The 21,880-nt window shown below is 45.0% G+C and overlaps 1 protein-coding gene across 1 annotated transcript; it reads right to left on the bottom strand.

Annotated features, from left to right (window-relative positions):
- Positions 1-510: 510 nt before the first annotated feature.
- On the bottom strand, positions 511-17,063 carry LOC126184670 (nuclease SbcCD subunit C-like). The gene is made up of 5 exons (XM_049927155.1): positions 17,031-17,063; positions 16,505-16,554; positions 16,366-16,415; positions 7,204-7,452; positions 511-1,303 (listed from the first exon to the last, which is right to left on the bottom strand). Exons 2-5 carry the CDS (start codon positions 16,539-16,541, stop codon positions 917-919), a joined length of 723 nt encoding a protein of 240 aa, XP_049783112.1. The 5' UTR covers positions 16,542-16,554; positions 17,031-17,063; the 3' UTR covers positions 511-916.
- Between the last annotated feature and the right edge of the window lie 4,817 nt (positions 17,064-21,880).

Here is a 21,880-nt window from a genome sequence, read left to right on the forward strand (position 1 = left end):
AAAAATGGAACACATGACAAAATCATAACATGCCTTGCATCACACAAAAACCACCTGGTTTTGACCTACCACGCAAAATGTGGTCCACTCTAAATAGGATTAGAACTCGTCATGGCAGATGTGCTTACTCCCTGTATAATTGGTGTAAAATACTATCTCCTCAGTGTGACTGCAGAGAAAGACAGACCATGAGCCACATTGTTGAATAGTGTTCCAGAAGAGCCTATAATGGGAGCCCTGACGGCTTCCTGTTCACAACTCCAGAGTCGACAGATTGTATTAATAGACTTGATGTTTGTTTGTGATTCTTAAACTTTGTTATATTAGTAATGTTTGATTGCAATTATTAACGCTTGTTATATTAGTGATTTGTCTGTTTCTGTCTTACGTGTCTGTATTGCCATACGATAAATAAATAACCAGACATGTGGATATTAATAGGTCTCATATTGAATAAAACAGTAATATTTCAACTTTTATTTATTTGTAAAAGTACAAAATGCATTACTACAATAGCATCCATTCTTTTGACATTGCAGTCTTAATACACTTATAGAAACAGCTCTCTGAAATTTCACAGCAGCTAGTTCCTGTTTATTAATGAAGTAACAAGTGCAGGAAAGACTCCTTTCAATACCACTCTTATGATCTTTGCCTTTCATTAAGTGTGTTATCCTTCTTCAGTATAGTTGGTAGATATTTGTTAACACACAAGAAAAGAGTCTGAGGGAACATTGTTACAAGCTTTTAATATAATAGTACAAATTATTAGTAATCAGATAAACTACGAGTAAAGCCCCGCATTATCCATACCGATGGAGGAGAGGAGAGCATAGATGTTACTTGTTACACTGCTGAGAATGGAACTGGAGTATCAAACTCAGCAAGGAAACAAATTTTAGGACGGGTGGCGAGGTCAGTGGTGGCCGTGCTTGTGCGCATTGGCCTGCGCGGCCTGTGCAGCTGCAGCGGCCTGCTGCGCGGCGTGCTGCGTGGCGGCCAGGTCTGCGCGCGCGTCCTCCAGCTGGGCCTGCGCCTGGCCGAAGCGCGTGCGCGCCGCCGCCACCATGCCGCTCTGCGACGCCAGCTCGGCCTGCGCCTCCTGCGCGGCGCGCGCCGCCTGGTCGGCCGCCACCTGCGCAGCGTTCACCGCCGCCGTTACTGCGCGCACCTGGTTCTGTGTCGCCTCCACGGACTCGGCCGCCGTCGTGGCAGCTCGCTGCGCCTGCGCCAGCTGCAGCAGCTCAGACTCCACCTGCACCAGAGCGTCCCGCTGTGCCTGCTCCAGGTTAGCCACGATCAGCTGAAAATAATTCCTCTACACTGCTTATCTCCTTCTCAGACAGTCTTCTGGTTGGATTCATCACTTATCAGCACAGTAATCACGAACATCGATAGGGTTTTCTCTTGATGTATTGCAGTAAATGGTGGCACACTCGAACATGTGAATCATTTTCAACATTACATGAAAAGTATAACTTGATTTCCACTACCGGCCATTAAAATTGCGGCACCAAGAAGATGACGTGCTACGGATGCGAAATTTAACCAACAGCAAGAAGATGCTGTGATATGCAAATGATTAGTTTTTCAGAGCATTCACGTGCTGACATGAGGAAAGTTTCCAACCAATTTCTCATACACAAACAGCAGTTGACCGGCATTGCCTCGTGAAACGTTGTTGTGATGCCTCGTGTAAGGAGGAGAAATGCGTTCCATCAAGTTTCCGACTTTGATAAAGGTCGGATTGTAGCCTATCGCGATTGCGGTTTATCGTATCGTGACATTGCTGCTCACGTTGGTCGACATCCAATGACTGTTAGCAGAACATGGAACTGGTGGATTCAGGAGAGTAATACGGAAGGCTGGATCCCAACGGCCTCGCTTCACTCACAGTCGAACTGACAGGCATCTTATCCGCATGGCTGTAACGGATCGTGCAGCCATGTCTCCATCCCTGAGTCGACAGATGGGGACGTTTACAAGACAACAACTATCTCCACGAATAGTTCGACGACGTTTGCAGCAGCATGCACTATCGGCTCAGAGACCATGGCTGCGGTTACCCTCTATGCTGCATCACAGACAGGAGCGCCAGTGATGTTGTACTCAATGACGAACCTGGGTGCACGAATGGCAAAACGTCATTTTATCGGATGAATCGAGGTTCTGTTTACAGCATCATGATGGTCGCATCGGTTTTGGCGACATCGCGGTGAAAGCACATTGAAAGCGTGTATTTGTCATCGCCATACTGGCGTATCACCTGGCGTGATGGTATGGGGTGCAATTGGTTACACGTCTCGGTCACCTCTTGTTCGCATTGATGGCACTTTGAACAGTGGACATTACATTTCAGATGTGTTATGACCCGTGGCTGTACCCTTCATTCGATCCCTGCGAAACCCTACATTTCAGTAGGATAATGCACGACCGCATGTTGTAGGTCCTGTACGGGCCTTTCTGGATACAGAAAATGTTCGACTGCTGCCCTGGCCAGCACATTCTGCAGATCTCTCACCAATTGAAAACGTCTGGTCAATGGCGGCCGAGCAACTGGCTCGTCACAATACGCCAGTCACCACTCTTGATGAACTGTGGTATCGTGTTGAAGCTGCATGGGCAGCTGTACCTGTACACGCCATCAAAGCTCTGTTTGACTCAATGTGCAGGCGTATCAAGGCCATTATTACAGCCAGAGGTGGTTGATCTGGGTATTGAATTCTCAGGATCTATGTACCCAAATTGTGTGAAAATGTAATCACATGTCAGTTCTAGTATAATATATTTGTCCAATGAATACCCGTTTATCATCTGCAGTTCTTCTTGGTGTAGCAATTTTAATGATCAGTAGTATATGTAAGTTGATGTTGTCTGAACAAGGGAAAGCTATGAATCTGTGCTAAAATCTCAACTGCCATAGGATCTTGCCAGTTTTTTTATCCCCTTCAGTTGTGTCACGAAATACATGTTTGCAGCAGTTGAATCTGACACATATGTTGCGAAAATCCTGAAATTGAACCTCAATAAACAGAAACAAACTTATAAATGACATACTTTATAAAACAAACTATGTTAGCAGGTAATGGACATGTTAGCAACTGAAATTAAGAACATATGTTTCATGCCCTTATTTCAGCTAATTGTTTGTGACTCTGTTGCTAGATATTGACTCTCATTTTATTATATTCCAGCGCACTTTAGCGAGAAATTTACGCAGCTGTCACTTCTACCTCTGCAGTAAAGGTATACTAATAACAGCAGCAGAAGAGTATGCCTAACTCTATCAAAACATCAGTATTAAATGTAGATTAATGACACATCAAAACATAGAAGACAAATACAGAACAAGGAATCTCAGAGCGATTCCCTTCATTTTAAGCAGTTGGATATGAAAACTGTGGCAAGTTTGATATGACTTCCTTAGGCTCAGATTGTTGGACCTTCTGGAAATCCTTAAGAGCTGAACTGCGCAGAAGCCATGGTCCTACACCTCTGTTACATGAAGCTAACTGGCCTCTACAGCTGCAGTTTTAAGTTTCCACTTGATGTCAGCAGTTACCAAAATTAGACTTATTAAAATGAACATGGAAAATATTCAGACTGCTTCCTAATAATTTAAATTCTGTAATACACTGTAATATCCACAGCTAGTGGTCTAGTATTTACCTTTTATGTAAACTGAAGGTGGAAGGAAGAGAAAGGAAAGGAAAGAGAAGGAACTATTGATGTCAGCTGCATCAGAACGTTATGCAGAATCAGTGGTGATGAGTGAAAATATTTCCTGAACCAGGACTCGAACCCAAGATCTCCTCCTTACTAGGCAGTTACATTAACCATTGCACCATCCAGACTCAGTAATTATTGCAACTGCATGTACTATCTCGACACGCCTGCTGGCCGTCACACATTCCTATGTAGCGCCACCTATCTACAGTCCCTGTCCACGAGATTCCCAGAGGAGGTCAAACGGTATTGTGCATCGACACTGAAGGTTTCTGACAAGGGAACATCCCCATCGCACCCCCCTCAGATTTAGTTATAAGTTGGCACAATGGATAGGCCTTGAAAAACTGAACACAGATCAATCGAGAAAACAGGAAGAAGTTGTGTGGAACTATGAAAAAATAAGCAAAATATACAAACTGGGTCGTCCATGCGTAAGATAGGCAATATTATGGGCAAAGTCAGGCGAGGAGCGCCGTGGTCCCGTGGTTAGTGTGAACAGCTGCAGAACGAGAGGTCCTTGGTTCAAATCTGCCCTCCACTGAAAATTTTGCTTTCTTTATTTTCGCAAAGTTATGATCTGTCCGTTCGTTCATTGACGTCTCTGTTCACTGTAATAAGTTTAGTGTCTGTGTTTTGCCACCGCACCGCAAAACCGTGTGATTAGTGGACGAAAGGACGTGCCTCTCCAATGGGAACCGAAAACATTTGATCGCAAGGTCATAGGTCAACCGATTCCTCCACAGGAAAACACGTCTGATATTTTGTATACGACACTGGTGACAGCATGTGCGTCACATGACAGGAATATGTTGTCGACCCACCTAACTAGTACACTTGGCGAATGGGTGAAAACTTTCTTCTACCTTGCCCGATTTAGGTTTTCTTGTGGATGTAATAATCACTCCAAAAATAGTGATGAAAACATACGAGTTTTTCACATAAACTGAAAATAAAAAGTTAAAATTTTCGGTCGAGGGAAGATTTGAACCAAGGACCTCTCATTCCGCAGCTGTTCACGCTAACCACGGAACCACAGAGCTCCTCGCCTCACATTGCCCTTAATATTGCTTATCTTACGCGTGGACGACCCAGTTTGTATATTTTGCTTATTTTTTCATAGTTCCACACAACTTCTTCCTGTTTTCTTGATCGATCTGTGTTCAGTTTTTCAAGGCCTATCCACTGTGCCAAGTTATAACTAAACTGAGGGGGGTGCGATGGAAATGTTCCCTTGTGAGTCATTGCCCATAGAGGTGAATCAGTTATATTAATGCGTGGTGTCTGTTCCTATGGACATGTCTGAAAGAACAGACACCACACATTAACATAACTAATGGTTTGCAATGCTGCCTCCAGGTCATAGGAGTCCCGTGTTTGGTTCCTTGTTGAATCAGATATTCTCTTCACTCAGGGACTGGGTGTTTGTGTTGGCCTGATAATTTCATCTCATCTTCAATGACATGAAAGTTCGCAAAGTGGCGGCAAATAGACTTGAACCAGTCAGCTGAACAATCTGTGACAGGGTCTCGCAACCAATAATGCCATACCATCATTTTCAATATTGAAAAATATATTTTAATCTATCTTCTGGTGTGGATCTACCTTGGAGACTAGCTCCTAGGTGCTCCTGGCCATGATACTGAATCACAAATAAAACTTAAAAAACAGAAACGAATTTGACTCTAGGACACAAAGAACTTCCCAGTGCTGTCTGTCTACTGCTATACTCGGTGTGCGTCTGTTAGAATAAAATACACACACACACACATATACACACAAATGAAAGCATATTTCACCAAGAAAAGATTCACTGGACGATCCACCACTACATTGTTTGTGGTTGCATAAAATTGACTTTCTGATACTACTACAGCCCATCAATCAAGCATAATTTGCATTGACTTTTAAAATTTGAAATTTATTAACAATTTTAGGAACAAGATGTTTTATAAAAGAAATTGTGGTGTCACCGCCAGACACCACACTTGCTAGGTGGTAGCTTAAATCGGCCGCGGTCCATTAGTACATGTCGGACCCGCGTGTCGCCGCCATCAGTACTTGCAGACCTAGCGCCACCACATGGCAGGTCTAGAAAGACGGACTAGCACTCGCCCCAGTTGTACGGACGACATTGCTAGCGACTAGACGTACGCAGCCTTCCTCTCATTTGCCGAGAGACAGTTAGAATAGCCTTCAGCTAAGTTAATGGCTACGACTTAGCAAGGCGCCATTTGTAACATTGCATGTATCTTAATGAGTCTCACTTGTATCATGAAGATTGCTGTATTCATCAGAGAATTAAAGTTAAGTATATATTATAAGCTACGTACTTTTCTTGCTACCATTCAATAGTTATCCTGTTCCAGAATTCACGCCCGTCTGCATTACATCGCGTGCCTTTCGGCTACCTCCGAGTGGCGTGGCTCTTGCTACGCCACAACAGAAATAACTATTCTGTTTGTAATTTTTTTCGTTTTTAAAACAAATTTCTTGTATGTACTTGCATGTTGTTACTTTTGCAACAACTAATGTTTCACTTTTCCCTTTTACTTTAGAATAATAGAGTGTTATGAGCAGTAGATGCATGACTGAACTGAATGACGAAAGGTCATGGGTAAGGTTGTCCCATTTGAAGATGTCCCCTGGATGAAACCTGAATGGGGCGTATATGTAGGCAGTCTTTTATATACAGCTGTGGAGTTAACGTGGCAGTACATCGCGAGTTCACTGACTTTGAATTGGTTGTAAAATGGTGGTAAGTTCCTATAGGACTTAACTGCTCAAGTCGTCGGTCCCTAGGCTTATATACTACTTAATCTAACTTAAAATAATTTACGCATGTCAGAGATTACATAAACATTCGGGTTTCTGTGATCAGCGTTGCCTCGGGTGGATCTTCCGTATTGCAGATTATCACCACATGCGTAAACAGCTGCACAGAAGGACCAGTGTATGACCAACGAACGTCACGTCGCCATCACAGAGGCATACGGGCTATTGACGGTCTACGGCAATAAAGATCGTCGCCGATTTGAATTGGCGCCTCACGTATCCATTTCTTCCATGCCTTCATAGAGTCAAATGCACAGTATAGACAATATCTGGCCATCGAACACACAGTCAGAGCTTGCCCATGACTTTTGGCCACTCTGTATTCAAGAAGCGAATAACAGCAGCACGCAGATCATAAAGGAAATATCTTGGGCAAAGCACTATGTCTTTTTTTAAACATATAACTCAAGCCTTGAAATGAAATTATACATTGCTTTTCATAAATAAGTGAAGACCCACAAAACCAGCAATAACTCTGCAAAACTGCAAGCAGTTTCACAAAAAAAAAAGCGCTGTTCTACAGTAGTACTGTCACATGCAAACCCAAAGTGTATCCGTTTATTTTCATCAACTGAGCGTAGTAGACAACTGCTTCTTTGTGTATAAGATGAGAAGTAAATAAGAAAAATTGTGAGAGCTCACCTGCTTGCCGGCGAGCGCGGCCTGCGCCGTGGCTGCCGCGGCGGCGGCGTTCTGCGCGAGGGCGTTCTTGGCCTGGAAGGCGGCCTGGCCGCCCGCGGCCGGCTGGCCGGCTACTGCGGCGTGGGCGGCGTCCACGGCGCCCTGCGCGATGCTCACCAGGCCCGCGCCCACGCTGTGCCCGTGGCCGTGTCCGTAGCTCGACTCCGCCGCCTCCGCCTCGGAAGAAGCCACCGCCGGATCCGCCTCCACCTGCCGTCGCAACAAGCAAAAAGATACATTCTCATTATTCATGGATAAGCAGCTGCCAGCAGCAAGTCGTATACTCTTAGCTCACTTATTTGTCACATAGTTTAATTATCAATTTCTTTGCGTGTTTTTGGGTACTTCCATTGTTTAATTCATAACTTTCGGGCGTATTATAGTATTTGAGAGTTGTAGCATCGCGTTTTAGTACCTGAATAGTGTAAAATCGCATAGTCTCCTTCTGCCGCCGAGCAGTGTGTCAGCAGTGCGCAAGTAGCAGCATCACTGCATTTCCTAGGCAATCTTGTATTTTAATAACCGTTTAAATTTTATATCGAATTGTTTGTGCTCTCTGTAGATTAGTTCAGACGTTCTTTGCACAACAGTATTTAGCACGGATAGGGACTGCGACTGCTGTGTTCGGATGTAGGCTGAGTTGGCATCCCTTCGCTCCCAGCTTCAGGCAGTGTTGGCTTCGATCACACAGCTTGAGGCTGTTGCCAGTGGGCATCACTGTGGGGGTCCGGGCGGGGGTTTGTCGGGGACGGCCAGCTCGTCCCACGCATCCCCCGATCGGACTACGGCTGTGGCTGCTGGGGATACTGCCCACATTGAGGCTGGCCCATCGCCCGTGGTAGAGTGGGAGGTCGTCTCCAGGTGTGGCAAGCGGCGAAAGACATTCCCGAGGGCTGAACGGAAGGCCTCTCCAGTTTGTCTGACGAACCGGTTTCAGGCTCTGTCTCCGGCTGATACTGATCTTCGGCCAGATATGGCTGCTTGTCCTGTTCCAGAGGTTGCCCCTCAGTCTGCAAGATCCAGGTGGTCGCAGAGGGCGGGCTTACTGCTAGTTGGGAGCTCCTACGTGAGGCGCCACACACAGAAATCCATGGGATTTAAATCTGGAGACCTCGGAGGCCAAGGTAAAGACTGCCCTCTACTTATCCAATGTTGACCATACGTCCGAGTTAGAAGCTGGCGCACTCGTAAATGAAAATGTGCTGGAGCTCCGTCATGCATGAACCACATGTTCAGGCGTTACTCCAGTGGGACATCATCATGTACATCTGGAAATACAGTCCGTAGAAACCGCATATACTGCTGTCCGATTAGTCTCTGTGGTAAGAATTGTGCTCCAGTTATGCAGTGTCCGAGCAGTCCTGCCCGGACGTATAACGAATAACGCTGCTGGTATCGTGATACGTGTGTTGCATTAGGATTGACATCGACCCAAATGTGACAGTTATGGTAGTTAAAAATACCGTCACAGGTAAAGCCAGCCCCACCCGTGAACAGAACACTGCTTACAAACAGGGGATTCAGGGTACACTGTTGTTGCCCCCATTAGCAGAAATTCTCTCTAGGATGCAAGTCTGCTTTGTTGAGGGCTTGCACTCGCTGGAGATGATATGGATACAAGTACTTCCCTACGTAAAATCCGCCATACATTGCTATGACTCGGGACACGCTCTTGGGTAGCAATCCTCCTTTTTTAAGTGCTCTGATGTTCGTGTAAAATGCGTAACATCCTTTTCTCGACATCGGGTATTATGGATCTAGGTCAACCTTGTCGTACATGTTGTACGAAACTCCCGATTTCTCTAAGGCGCTGATGTAACCGGCTAAATGTAAGCTTGTCGGGCTGCCTGTGGAGAGGAAAAGCTTCTTCATACAATCGTGCAGCCTATAGGTCACTGCTGTTCTCTTTGTCATACATGAAGTGCATGTCAGCGTACTCTTCACTGGTGAAACAGCTGTCAATAGCGACTCCACGTTTGTGACTGATTGTGAGGCCAGTACGGCACAGTGCACGGAGAAAGTAGTTGCGCATGCTTAAACGAATATATAGTCGATTCCAAACCTTGAGATATCAAAGGAAATACTGCGTTATCCAGGGGCGTTTACAGTTGGTTCCCAACCAGAATTAATGCGATACTTCGGCAACGGCTGATCTGCGGACCCATGTTTATTGGAGCTTAATAGCTACTTTTGGCATGTACTTTCCATGTGTGAAATATTAAATAAAAACACGTTGTATTTTATACTGTTACTACTGAGAGGTGATGACTGATTATTTACAGAAGAATGGAAAAACTGATAGAAGCCGACATCGGGATAGATCAGTTTGAGTTCCGGTGAAATATTCATCGGAGGTGATAGGTTAAAACAAAGGCATACCTATGTTTATACCACTTATAGACTTATACAGGGTGGTCAGAAACAGTGTGAAAATCTTGTAAAGGTGTTGCCGTGCAGATTCTGCTGAGAAATAATTGCTGAGAAAAAAATTCGATACGTTGCGCCGTTTCCGAGATAATTATCTAGTTAGCCAATTGGGCCGTTTCTCGCGCAAATTCAAGCGCCCCGCTAGATACAGTTAGTGTCAGTTATTCTCACAGCGTAGATGACAGCGCACGAGACTGCCCAGCCTTTGGCTCTGGTTCAGTCCATACCGTCCCGTGTCGCTCTCTTATTCGGTTTTTAGCAAACCAAACGAAGGACACGTTTGGCAACACCGACTCTGGCGGCCGCTCGAGTTAGCGCGCGCAAGGAACGGCCTGATTGGCTCACTTCAGTGCTAATTATCTCGGAAACGGCGCAACATATCTAATGCTTTTTTCTTAAAAATTATTTCGCAGCACAACCCTTTCTGCAACGCCCTTACAATTTTTCAGACTGTTTCTGACCACCCTGTAGAAAGGGCACAACCGACTTACTTCCGCATCCTTCCCTTCGACGGCACCGAGCGAGGTGGCGCAGTGGTTAGCACACTGGACTCCCATTCGGGAGGACGACGGTTCAATCCCGTCTCCAACCATCCTGATTTAGGTTTTCCGTGAATTCCCTAAATCGTTTCAGGCAAATGCCGGGATGGTTCCTTTGAAAGGGCACGGCCGATTTCCTTCCCAATCCTTCCCTATCCCGAGCTAGGGCCCCGTCTCTAATGACCTCGTTGTCGACGGGACGTTAAAGACTAACCACCTACCCCTACCTTCGACGGCACCAATGACCTCGCTGTTGGTCCCCTCCCCCAAGTCAACCAACCAACGCAAACATAACACTATACATGGCCGGCCGGAGTGACGGAGCGGTTCTAGGCGCTACAGTCTGGAGCCGCAAGACCGCTACGGTGGCAGGTTCGAATCCTGCCTCGAGCATGGATGTGTGTGATGTCCTTAGGTTAGTTAGGTTTAACTAGTTCTAAGTTCTAGGGGACTGATGACCTCAGAAGTTAAGTCCCATAGTGCTCAGAGCCATTTGAACCTACCACACACGCGTCCATTACACTTGCCTACACTCTGCAAGTACAGTTACGACCAAATTCTCAAACATCCGCAAGGAAAGGGGCCACTGTGCGCAGCGGAAGAAAATCTTTTTCTACTTTTCAGGGTATTTCCTCGCCTCTTCAATAAACAACTGCCGGCCGTGTGGCCGTGCGGTTCTAGGCGCTACAGTCTGAAACCGCGTGACCGCTACGGTCGCAGGTTCGAATCCTGCATCGGGCATGGATGTGTGTGGTGTCCTTAGGTTAGTTAAGGAATCCTGCCTCGGGCATGGATGTGTGTGATGTCCTTAGGTTAGTTAGGTTTCAGTAGTTCTAAGTTCTAGGGGACTTATGACCACAGATGTTAAGTCCCATAGTGCTCAGAGCCATTCGAACCATTTGAATAAACAACTCCACTTCGAAATCGACTACATCCATGGCAGGATGACGGCAGCTGTCATCGTGTGCACTGCCCCATTCTCCTACGACTGCTGCTTGGCCGCGATTTTTTTTTATTTTCTTTTTGTTCACTGTAGTTCGTTGCATCTGCTCGGGGCCGACATCGTAAGACTTCCATTTACGTTCGTTGTTGATTTGTTAACTCAGTTTTTTTTATTACGAAGGGCGCATTACCCTCTAGCCGAACACGTTGAGCTACCGTGCCGGCGTCGCGATCTGCGGAATCGCTGGGAAGCAGCAGCGATTGTCCATCTGTCTCGCCGCGTCCTCGTAGCGAGATATCAGCTTCCCTGCCGTATTGTGTGCGGCTCCATTGTTTCACGTATACTGCTAAAACAAGCTAGGAAATGACGCTGCGAGCTCTCGATAACAAGGCGTTCGTATGCATCGAGTCTAAATGTGTGTTGTAAATTGCAACAGCCCAGAAAGATTGGCCTAAATGATTCCAAATGCGGAGAATATACAGAGCAAAATTCTAGCTATAAATCGTTCAAATTTTAGTGACATGGCGAACATGTAGGCTTAACTGTCAGCGTTACATCCAGGTAGGAAAATGAATGGTCATAAAACGAACTGTATTTGTTCATGGAACGAGTCAGTACATATTTTACAAAATGCTGATTAGAAAATTTATTTAAAAATTCAAGAATTAATAAAATACGAAAAAATTGTCAAAGAGTGTAGGAATAAATAACACAGTACAGATAAAAGTTCTGTAATTACCCGCCAGGGTAGCCGAGAGCGCTAACGTGATGCTTCCTGGACTCGGGTTGGCGCGCCGCCCCTGGATCGAATCCGCCCGGCGGATTAACGACGAGGGCCGGTGTGCCGGCCAGCCTGGATGTGGTTTTTAGGCGGTTTTTCACATCCCACTAGTTGAATACCGGGCTGGTCCCCACGTTCCGCCTCAGTTACACGCGTCACAGACATTTGAAACACGTTCGCACTATTTCACGATTTACACTAGATGCAGACAGCTGGGGTACACTGATTCGATCCCTGAGGGTACGGGGTGGCGGCAGGAAGGGCATCTGGCCAACCCTAAAACTAATCCTGCCAACTCCGTTCTAACCACGCCGACCCTGCGATCGCTGCGGTACTATGGCGTAAGCAAACGAAAGAAAGAAAGAAAGAAGTTCTGTAATTCTGAACTACAGCCAGGAACTCCTGTGGGGTGGTGTCACGTGTTTCTGTTCTGTGTCTGTTGCCTTCATTGATATTTATCAATGATCCACCAGAAACATGACTGATGGCTTAAAAATATTCTTTTTGTAGATGACATGAGTATTATTGTGAAAGACGTAAATGGTACATGGCTGTTTCAAGAATCCTTCGCCATACGCAACATCTTGGGTGGTTTCCTTTACCCGTTACAGCTGTGGTCGAAAATTACTCAAGCAAAGTTATTATTGGAAGCAGCAAAAACCGAAAAATGTCAAGAAGTATGCGTCTGCAGTGGTGTAAATTGCACCGACCACATAAAACTGGTTAAAAGGAAGACAAACGTGAAACAGAGATTCACCGGGCGAACTACAAAAAGTAATATAAGAAAGTGGTACATTACGCCCCATCGTTCGACCAATTTCTGCATATTGCTCGCCAGCCTGTGACCCGTAGCAGGTAGGAGTAAGATGAGATGCAGAAGATACAAAGAAGAGCGGTGTGTTTCTTCACGGAGGCGATTTACCAACCGCAACAAGGACACCATTAAGAGAGGTGTTATGCGCCACGGAGATGTATTGTTATGATTCCGACAGTGTTACTTCCAAGACGACTCAGACATTATATCATATTCTCCAATAAATATCTCGGAAAATGACCATGAGAGGCAATTCACTCAACATCTAGCTCATACGGAGAATTGCCGATTGTCGTTTTTCCCGCGCACTATCCGCAAGCAGTAATAGAGGTCCCCGACAACCATTGTGGTTCCATCAGAGGCTGTAAACCGTCTTTCGGAGTTAAGATGTAGATGTACTGCAACTATATTCCGAGAATCGAAGACACTGTAAAGTAATAGGATTACCCTTAAGTATGTACAGTCACGAGAGGTCTTCAAAATGTAAGCTACACATTATCACCGCCATCTGTGCACCCTTGTTGACCGTTGGTACCTTTTCACTACGGCTTAATGCGACACTGCATTTGGTCCACATACCGCTGGAATTTCAGGGTGAATCTGTGTGCAGTTTAGACATTTTGTCCACAAGAATCGTACTGTCTCACGTACTTCCACTGTGGAGTACGTTTTCAGTTTCCGCGACATTTCAGTATCGAACAGCGTGATGCCCTGTTATCCGTCCCGCAGCAGAACTGTTTCTGCAGGAAACCCAGAACATGGGCTCTCGTCTGACAATGCACCACTGTAGTTGCGCAGATGTCTTAGTATGGGACGACATGTGTGAACTACTTTCTGAACTTACTACGCGTTAATGACCATATTACGTACTTTCTACATCTACATCTACATCTACAGCTACATCTACCTAGATACTCCGCAAGCCACTGTACTGTGGGTGGCGGACGGTACCTTGAACTACTACTAGTCATTTCCTTTCCTGTTCCACTCGCAAACAGAGCGAGGGAAAAACAACTGTCTATATGTCTCCGTACGAGCCCTGATTTCTCCTATCTTATCTTTGTAGTCCTCATGCGCAGCGGTGGCAGTAGAATCGTTCGGCAATCAGCTTCAAAAGCCAGTTCTCTAAATTTTCTCAATACGGTTTCTCAACAAGAACGTCGCCCTCCATCCGGGGATTCCCATTTGAGTTCCCGAAGCATCTCCGTAAAGCCTATCCGTCTAGCCGCGTGGTCTAACGCGCTGCTTCCCGAGCGGGAAGGCCGGCCGCGGTGGTCTCGCGGTTCTAGGCGCGACTGCTACGGTCGCAGGTTCGTATCCTGCCTCGGGCATGGATGTGTGTGGTGTCCTTAGGTTAGTTAGGTTTAAGTAGTTCTCAGTTCTAGGGGACTGATGACCATAGATGTTAAGTCCCATAGTGCTCAGAGCCATTTGAACCATTTGAACCGAGCGGGAAGGCGTGTCGGTCCCCGGCACGAATCCACACGGGGGTAAGTGTCGAGGTCCGGTGTTCCGGCCAGCCTGTGGATGGTTTTTAAGGCGTTTTCCATGTGCCTCGGTGAATTTCGCCTTATTCCGCCTCAGTTACACTGTGTCGGTTTCCTCGTACGCGTACACCACGCAAACATTCGGGATTACACTCGTCTGGTATGAGACGTTCTCGGGGGGGGGGTCCACTGGCGGCCGAACCGCACAGTAACCCTGGGTTCGGTGTGGGGCGGCGGTGGGGTGGGTGGACTGCTGTGGCCTGTTGTGGGGTTGTGAAATACTCAGGGCTACGGTGGAACGAAGTCTCTCCGTCGTTTCTAGGTCCCCGGTTTAATACGTACATACATACACACAACCATCTCCGTAAAACTTACGTGTTCTTCAAACCTACCGCCGGCCGCTGTGGCCGAGCGGTTCTAGGCGCTTCAGTCCGGAACCGCGCTGCAGCTACGGTCGCAGGTTCGAATCCTGCCTCGGGCACGGATGTGTGTGATGTCCTTAGGTCAGTTAGGTTTAATTAGTCCTAAGTCTAGGGGACTGATGACCTCAGATGTTAAGTCCCATAGTTCTTACAGCCATTTGAACCATCAAACCTACCGGTAACAAATCTAACAGCCTGCCTCTGAATTCCTTCGATGTCTTCCTTCAATCCGGCCTGGTAAAGATCCCAAACACTCGAGCAGAACTCAAGACTAGGTCGCATCAGCGTCCTATATGCGATCTCCTTTACAAGTTAATCACTCTTTATCTGAAATTCTGTAAATAAACCGAAGTCGACTATTCGCCTTCCATACCACAGTTCCCACATGCTCCTTCCATCTCATTTCGCTTTGCAACGTTATGCCCAGATATTTAAGTGACTAGACTATGTCAAGCAGGACACTAGTATCACTGTATCCTAACATTACAGGTCTGATCTTCCTACTCATCCGCATCAACTTACATTTTTCCACATTTAGGGCTAGCTGCCATTCATTACACCAACTGTAAATTTTGTGTAAGTAGTCTTGTATCTTCCTACAGTCACTCAACTTCGACACCTTACCGAACACCACGCCATCATCAGCAAACAACCGCAGATTGCTGCCCACCCTGTCCGCAAATCATTTATGCATATAGAGAACAACAGCGGTCCTACCACACTTCCCTGGGGCACACCTGACGATACCCTTGTCTCTGATGAACACATGCCGTTGAGGACAACGTACTAGGCTCTATTATTTAAGAAGTTTTCGAGCCACTCACATATCTGCGAACTTATTCCATATGCTCGTACCTTCGTTAACAGCCTGCAGTGGGACTCCGTGGCAAATGCTTTCCAGAAATCTAGAAATATGGAATCTGCCTGTTGCCCTTCAGCTATAGTTCGCAGTATATCATGTGAGAAAAGGGCAAGCTGAGTTTCGCACAAGCGATGCTTCCTAAAACCATGCTGATTCGCGGATATAAGCTTCTCAGTCTCAAGAAAGGTTATTATATTCCAACTGAGAATATGTTCAAGGATTCCGCAGAAAACAGAAGTTAAGGATAATGGTCTGTAATTCGTTTCCCTTCTTATACACTGGAGTCACCTGCACTTTTTTTCCAATCGTTTGGAACATTGTGCTGGGCGAGAGATTCACAATAAATGCAAGCTAGATAAGGGGCCAATGCCGTAGGATGCTCTTTGTAAAATGGAACTGGGATTCCATCTGGACCTGGTTATTTATTTGCTTTCAATCTTTCAGTTGTTTCTGTACGCCAGGGATGCTTATTACTATGTCTTCCATAGGGGAGCCTATCCGATGGTAAAATGATGGTATGTTTGTACCACTCTCCTGTGTGAACGGTTTCTTGAACGTGAAATTTAAAACTTTGGATTTCGTTTTGCTATCTTCAACTGCCACACCAGACTGGTCAACAAGGGACTGAATAGGAGCCGTAGACCCGCTTAGCGATTTTACGTAAGACCAGACTTTAGATTTGATCAAACGCGTTTGAGCTACAAAAACTGTTAAGTGACAATGATCACTCTTTTCTTCGATAACGCTAAAGCTCGGTGTGAACTGTTATCTGTAATGAAACCTTAATCTCCGATAACTGATGCAGAATTTGTGGTCAGTTCAAAAGCATTTGCTTTCGTGTAACTTACGTTGGCCAGCTGTCCCGCGTCCTCGGCTGCTATAGCTGAGCACCACAGCCCTGCGCACAAAGAGAAATGCAGATTATGGAGCTTCTACATGACACTTCAGCAGGCAAAACATAATTAATGTCCTTTCAAAATGACTTACCCACAAGGACGAAAGCAAAGACGGACTGCATCTTCATGATGATAATAACCCTAAAACATGAGAGTTCGTATCTGTAAATTTTAAATGTCATTTATCTGGACAAAACGTTTTATGCATTTTTAAGTAGATATTCTCTCTCTACACGTTTGCTTGAGAGCACAAAGATTTTCATGTAAACGAAGAAAAATGTATTACATCTATCCAAGAACAAGTTATTGATGTATGAAAACAATTTAGTGTTAGTGTCGTATTTGTATACATGTCTGTAAGTAACGGACTTTTGCAGTCTATGGCTTTAAAAATGTTTAACATTGCTTCTAGGTTGTCCACGGATATGGATGTAATTAACGGGTCCAAATTAAAGATTTCCCGTACTCATTGCCACAGATTTAAAGTAGAAATTATATTACATTATTAGGTGAAAACTGAAAGTTAGTGGTAAATTAAGAAAAGCAACTGTCACGCAGGTTTGGATTTTATCGTAACAGAAATGTGAACCAGAGTGCTTGAACGCAGTGGTACTGACCTGGGATCAGCTACAGCTACCTGTGTGAAAGGAAAGCGGGAACTGGCGATGGTAGAGGGCGAGAGGCGAGTATTTATACAGGACCGCAGGCCCTTCCGCGCGAGCTGCGGGAAGAAAATCCAAGCAGCAGCTGGCTCGCTTTTTCTTCACAGACATTGCCCGACTCTTGTTTCTTGCTGAGGTCCTTTCTATCTCGGAGATGACTTTCAGTTTCCAGGCTACAGACGGGAGTAATTCACGTTCACGACCAATGACACATTTCATCTGCAATACGCCCTGTCTTTGGTAAGTATTAGAAATTCTAAATGTGGGACGACGTAACGAGCTAGTTGTAATCCAGTAATAGTCTTCGATATGTTGGCGAAAATACATGTTTAATTCCGGAGGTACGCATAAAATATCATCCGAAATTTTGCTAAACGCATTCTCTGAAAATTATTTCGTGCAGTTAGTTCATGAGCCCACGCGAATAGTAAACGATTGTGAAAACACACTTAACCTCTTACAAAACAAATAATCCTGACTTACTAACGAGAATCAAAACTGATATAGGGATTAGTGAACACAGGGTTGTCGTAGCGAGACTGAATATCGTAATCCCCAAAACCTCGAAAAATAAAGGAAAAACATACCTATTCAAAAAAGCAGATAAAAATTCACTTGACGCCTTCCTGAGAGACAATCTCCACTCATTCCAAATTAATAATATAAGTATAAACAAGATTGGCTTAAATTCAAAGAAATATTGTCGGCAGCAATTGAGAGATTTATACCAAATAAACCAACAAACGACGGAGCTGATCCTCCTTGGTACACAAAACGGGTTAGAACACTGTTGCAGAAACAACGAAACAAACATGCCAAATTTAAACAGATGCAAAATCCCCAAGATTGGCGATCCTTTACAGAAGCTCGAAATTTAAAGCGAATTTCAATGCGAGACGCCTATAACAGTTTCCACAACGAAACTTTGTCTCGAAACCCGGCAGAAATTCCAAAGAGATTCTGGTCGTATGTGAAGTATGTTAGCGGCAAGAAACAATCAATGCCTTCTCTGCACGATAGCTGGTTGGTTGGTTGGTTTGAGGAAGGAGGCCAGACAGCGTGGTCATCGGTCTCATCGGATTAGGGAAGGATTGGGAAGGAAGTCGGCCGTGCCCTTTCAGAGGAACCATCCCGGCATTTGCCTGGAGTGATTTAGGGAAATCACGGAAAACCTAAATCAGGATGGGCGGACGCGGGATTGAACCGTCGTCCTCCCGAATACGGCACGATAGCAATGGAGATACTACCGAAGACAGTGCTGCCAAAGCAGAGTTACTAAACACAGCCTTCCGAAATGCCTTCACAAAAGAAGACGAAGTAAATATTCCAGAATTCGAATCGAGAACAGCTGTCAACATGAGTAACGTAGAAGGAGATATCCTCGGAGTAGTGAAGCAACTTAAATCACTTAATAAAAGCAAGTCTTCTGGTCCAGACTGAATACCAATTAGGTTCCTTTCGGAGTATGCTGATACATTAGCTCCATACTTAACAATCATATGCAACTGTTCGCTCGACTAAAGATCCTATACCAAAGACTGGAAAATTGCACAGGTCACACCAATATTCAAGAAAGGTAGTAGGAGTAATCCACTAAATTACAGACCCATATCGTTAACGTCGATATGCAGCAGGATTTTGGAACATAAATTGTGTTCGAACATTTTGAATTTTTTTTAATGGCTCTGAGCACTATGGGACTCAACATCTTAGGTCGTAAGTCCCCTAGAACTTAGAACTACTTAATCCTAACTAACCTAAGGACATCACACACACCCATGCCCGAGGCAGGATTTGAACCTGCGGCCGTAGCAGTCCCGCGGTTCCGGGCTGCATTTTGAATTACCTCGAAGAAAATGGTCTATTGACACACTGTCAACATGGGTTTAGAAAACATCGTTCCTGTGAAACACAAATAGCTCTTTATTCACATGAAGTGTTGAGTGCTATTGATAAGGAATTTCAGATCAATTTCGTATTTCTGGATTTTGGGAACGCTTTTGACACTGTACCACACAAGCGGCTCGTAGTGAAATTGCGTGCTTACGGAGTATCGTCTCAGTTATGTGACTAGATTTGTGATTTCCTGTCAGAGAGGTCACAGTTCGTAGTAATTGACAGAAAGTCACTCAGTAAAACAGAAGTGATTTCTGGCGTTCCCCAAGGTAGTGTTATAGGCCCTTTGCTGTTCCTTATCTGTATAAACGATTTGGGAGACAATTTGAGCAGCCGTCTTCGGTTGTTTGTAGATGGCGCTGTCGTTTATCGACTAATAAAGTCATAAGAAGATAAAAAAAACTGAAAAACGATTTAGAAGAGATATCTGAATGGTGCGAAAAGTGGCAGTCGACTCTAAATAACGAAAAGTGTGAGGTCATCCACATGAGTGGTGAAAGGAACTCCTTAAACATCGATTACACGATAAATCAGTCTAATCTAAAAGCCGTAAATTCAACTAAATACTTAGGTATTACAATCACGAACAACTTAAATTGGAAAGAACACATAGAAAATATTGTGGGGAAGGTTAACTAAAGGCTGCGTTTTATTGGCAGGACACTTAAAAAATGTAACAGACCTACTACGGAGACTGCCTACACTACGCTTGTCCGTCCTCTTTTAGAATACTGCTGGGATCCTTACCAGATAGGACTGACGGAGTACATCGAAAAAGTTCAAAGAAAGGCAGCACGTTTTGTATTATCGCGAAATATGGGAGAGAGTGTCACAGAAATAATACAGGATTTGGGCTGGAAATCATTAAAAGAAAGGCGTTTTTCGTTGCGATGGAATCTTCTCACAAAACTCCAATCACCAACTTTCTCCTCCGAATGCGAAAATATTTTGTTGACACCGACCTACATAGGGAGGAACGATCACTACGATAAAATAAGGGAAAACAGAGCTCGTACAGAAAGATATAGGTGTTCATTCCTTCCGCGCGCTATACGAGATTGGAATAATAGAGAATTGTGAAGGTGGTTCGATGAACCCTCTGCCAGGCAGTTAAATGTGATTTGCAGAGTATCCATGTAGATGTAGATGTATATGTAGGTGTAACACACACTTCTGTTTTTCGTAACTCGTATTTACAATAATTATAGAGTCTTATAACGGACTATGCTCACAGCATAAAAGGAATGAAATGGGTTGCTACTGAAAGGGCTGCACTCATTAAACTGCACTAATTGTTCACCAGCAGACTGTGTGTGGATTTTCAGAAGCATCTGAAGCACTGCACTGTATAGCTCACGATCAGGAACGCAAGGAAAAAAGAAAAGAAAGAAAGCTCGAAGAAAAAAGTGAATAGATAGCGTATCACTGAATATATGTTGAGGAGACTTAAGCAAGAGAGGTTGATGCTGACTCTGATTTTCCAACTGAGAGATAAGCAGCCTGGACACACCCTCACAAATGAATGGTTCATGCACGACATCGCAAAAGGGAAGTGGAAAGGGAGACTAAGTCGTGGAAGAGGAAGTACACTGTTACCGGATTAATTACGAAAAAGAAGGCACTACCACGAAATGAAGAAAGATAAAGAAATATCGGGACCTGCAGAGGAAAATTGGCAAACATTTTCCCTCGTACTCCCATTATCAATGAAATTAAACTGTCAAACTGGACCACGTGATCTTTTGTAATACACTCTTTTATTTATAAATGTCTCGATTGCATTTAGAGAGATACACTAATGAACCAAAGTATTATGACCATTGCACACCGCGATGATGAATGCCGGCTGATGGCGTTGCGTGCATGTGACGGGGTAAGGAAAATACAGGGGCTGACAAAAATATCGAAACACCACAACACGACACATTACAATGTGTAGTATGGTTTAGAAAACCCGCTGGCATTCAAAACAGCTTCCAGTCGCCTCGAAATGCATGAACACAGGTCCTATGTGGTTTTCAAGGGAATCATATACCATTACTCATGTCAAATAGTGGCAAGTGCAGGTAAGGATGATGGAGGTGGACAACGATCGCCGGTCGGAGTGTCCGAGCGGTTCTAGGCGCTACAGTCTAGAACGCCGCTGCCGCTACGGTCGCAGGTTCGAATCCTGCCTCGGGCATGGATGTGTGTGATGTCCTTAGGTTAGTTAGGTTTAAGTAGTTCTAAGTTCTAGGGAGCTGATGACCTCAGAAGTTAAGTCACATAATGCTCAGAGCCATTTGACCCATTTTGATAACGATCACCAACCCTTCTCTCCAAAGTAGGTCATGAGGCTTCAGTTACACTACAGGCCATTAATATTGGTACACCACGAAGATGACGTGCTACAGACGCGAAATTTAACCGACACGAAGAAGATGCTGTGATATGCAAATGATTAGCTTTTCAGAGCATTCATACAAGGTAGGCGCCAGTGGCAACACCTACAACGTGCTGACATGAGGAAAGTTTCCAACCGATTTCTCATACACAAACAGCAGTTGATCGGCGTTGCCTGGTGAAACGTTGTTCAGATGCCTCGTGTAAGGATGAGAAATGCGTACAATCACGTTTCCGACTTTAATAAAGGCGGATTGCAACCTATCGCGATTGCGGATTATCGTATCGCGACATTGCTGCTCGCGTTGGTCGAGATCCAATGACTGTCAGCAGAATATGGAATCGGTGGGTTCAGGAGGGTAATACGAAACGCTGTGCTGGATCCCAATGGCCTCGCTTCACTAGCAGTCGAGATGACAGGCATCTTATCCGCATGGCTGTAACGAATCGTGCAGCCACGTCTCGATCCCTGAGTCAACAGATGGGGACGTTTGCAAGACAACAACCATCTGCACGAACAGTTCGAC

This window comes from Schistocerca cancellata, chromosome 4 (assembly GCF_023864275.1).
Source record: "Schistocerca cancellata isolate TAMUIC-IGC-003103 chromosome 4, iqSchCanc2.1, whole genome shotgun sequence".
Classification (NCBI taxonomy): domain Eukaryota; kingdom Metazoa; phylum Arthropoda; class Insecta; order Orthoptera; family Acrididae; genus Schistocerca; species Schistocerca cancellata.

What these genes read in the sequence shown, in the direction of transcription:
- LOC126184670 (XM_049927155.1), bottom strand. Translation starts at nt 16,541, where the DNA reads ATGAAGATGCAGTCCGTCTTTGCTTTCGTCCTTGTGG. An exon ending in CTTTGCTTTCGTCCTTGTGG is followed by an intron (nt 16,416 to 16,504) that starts GTAAGTCATTTT and finishes CTTTGTGCGCAG; the next exon opens with GGCTGTGGTGCTCAGCTATA. An exon ending in CCGCGCTCGCCGGCAAGCAG is followed by an intron (nt 1,304 to 7,203) that starts GTGAGCTCTCAC and finishes AATTATTTTCAG; the next exon opens with CTGATCGTGGCTAACCTGGA.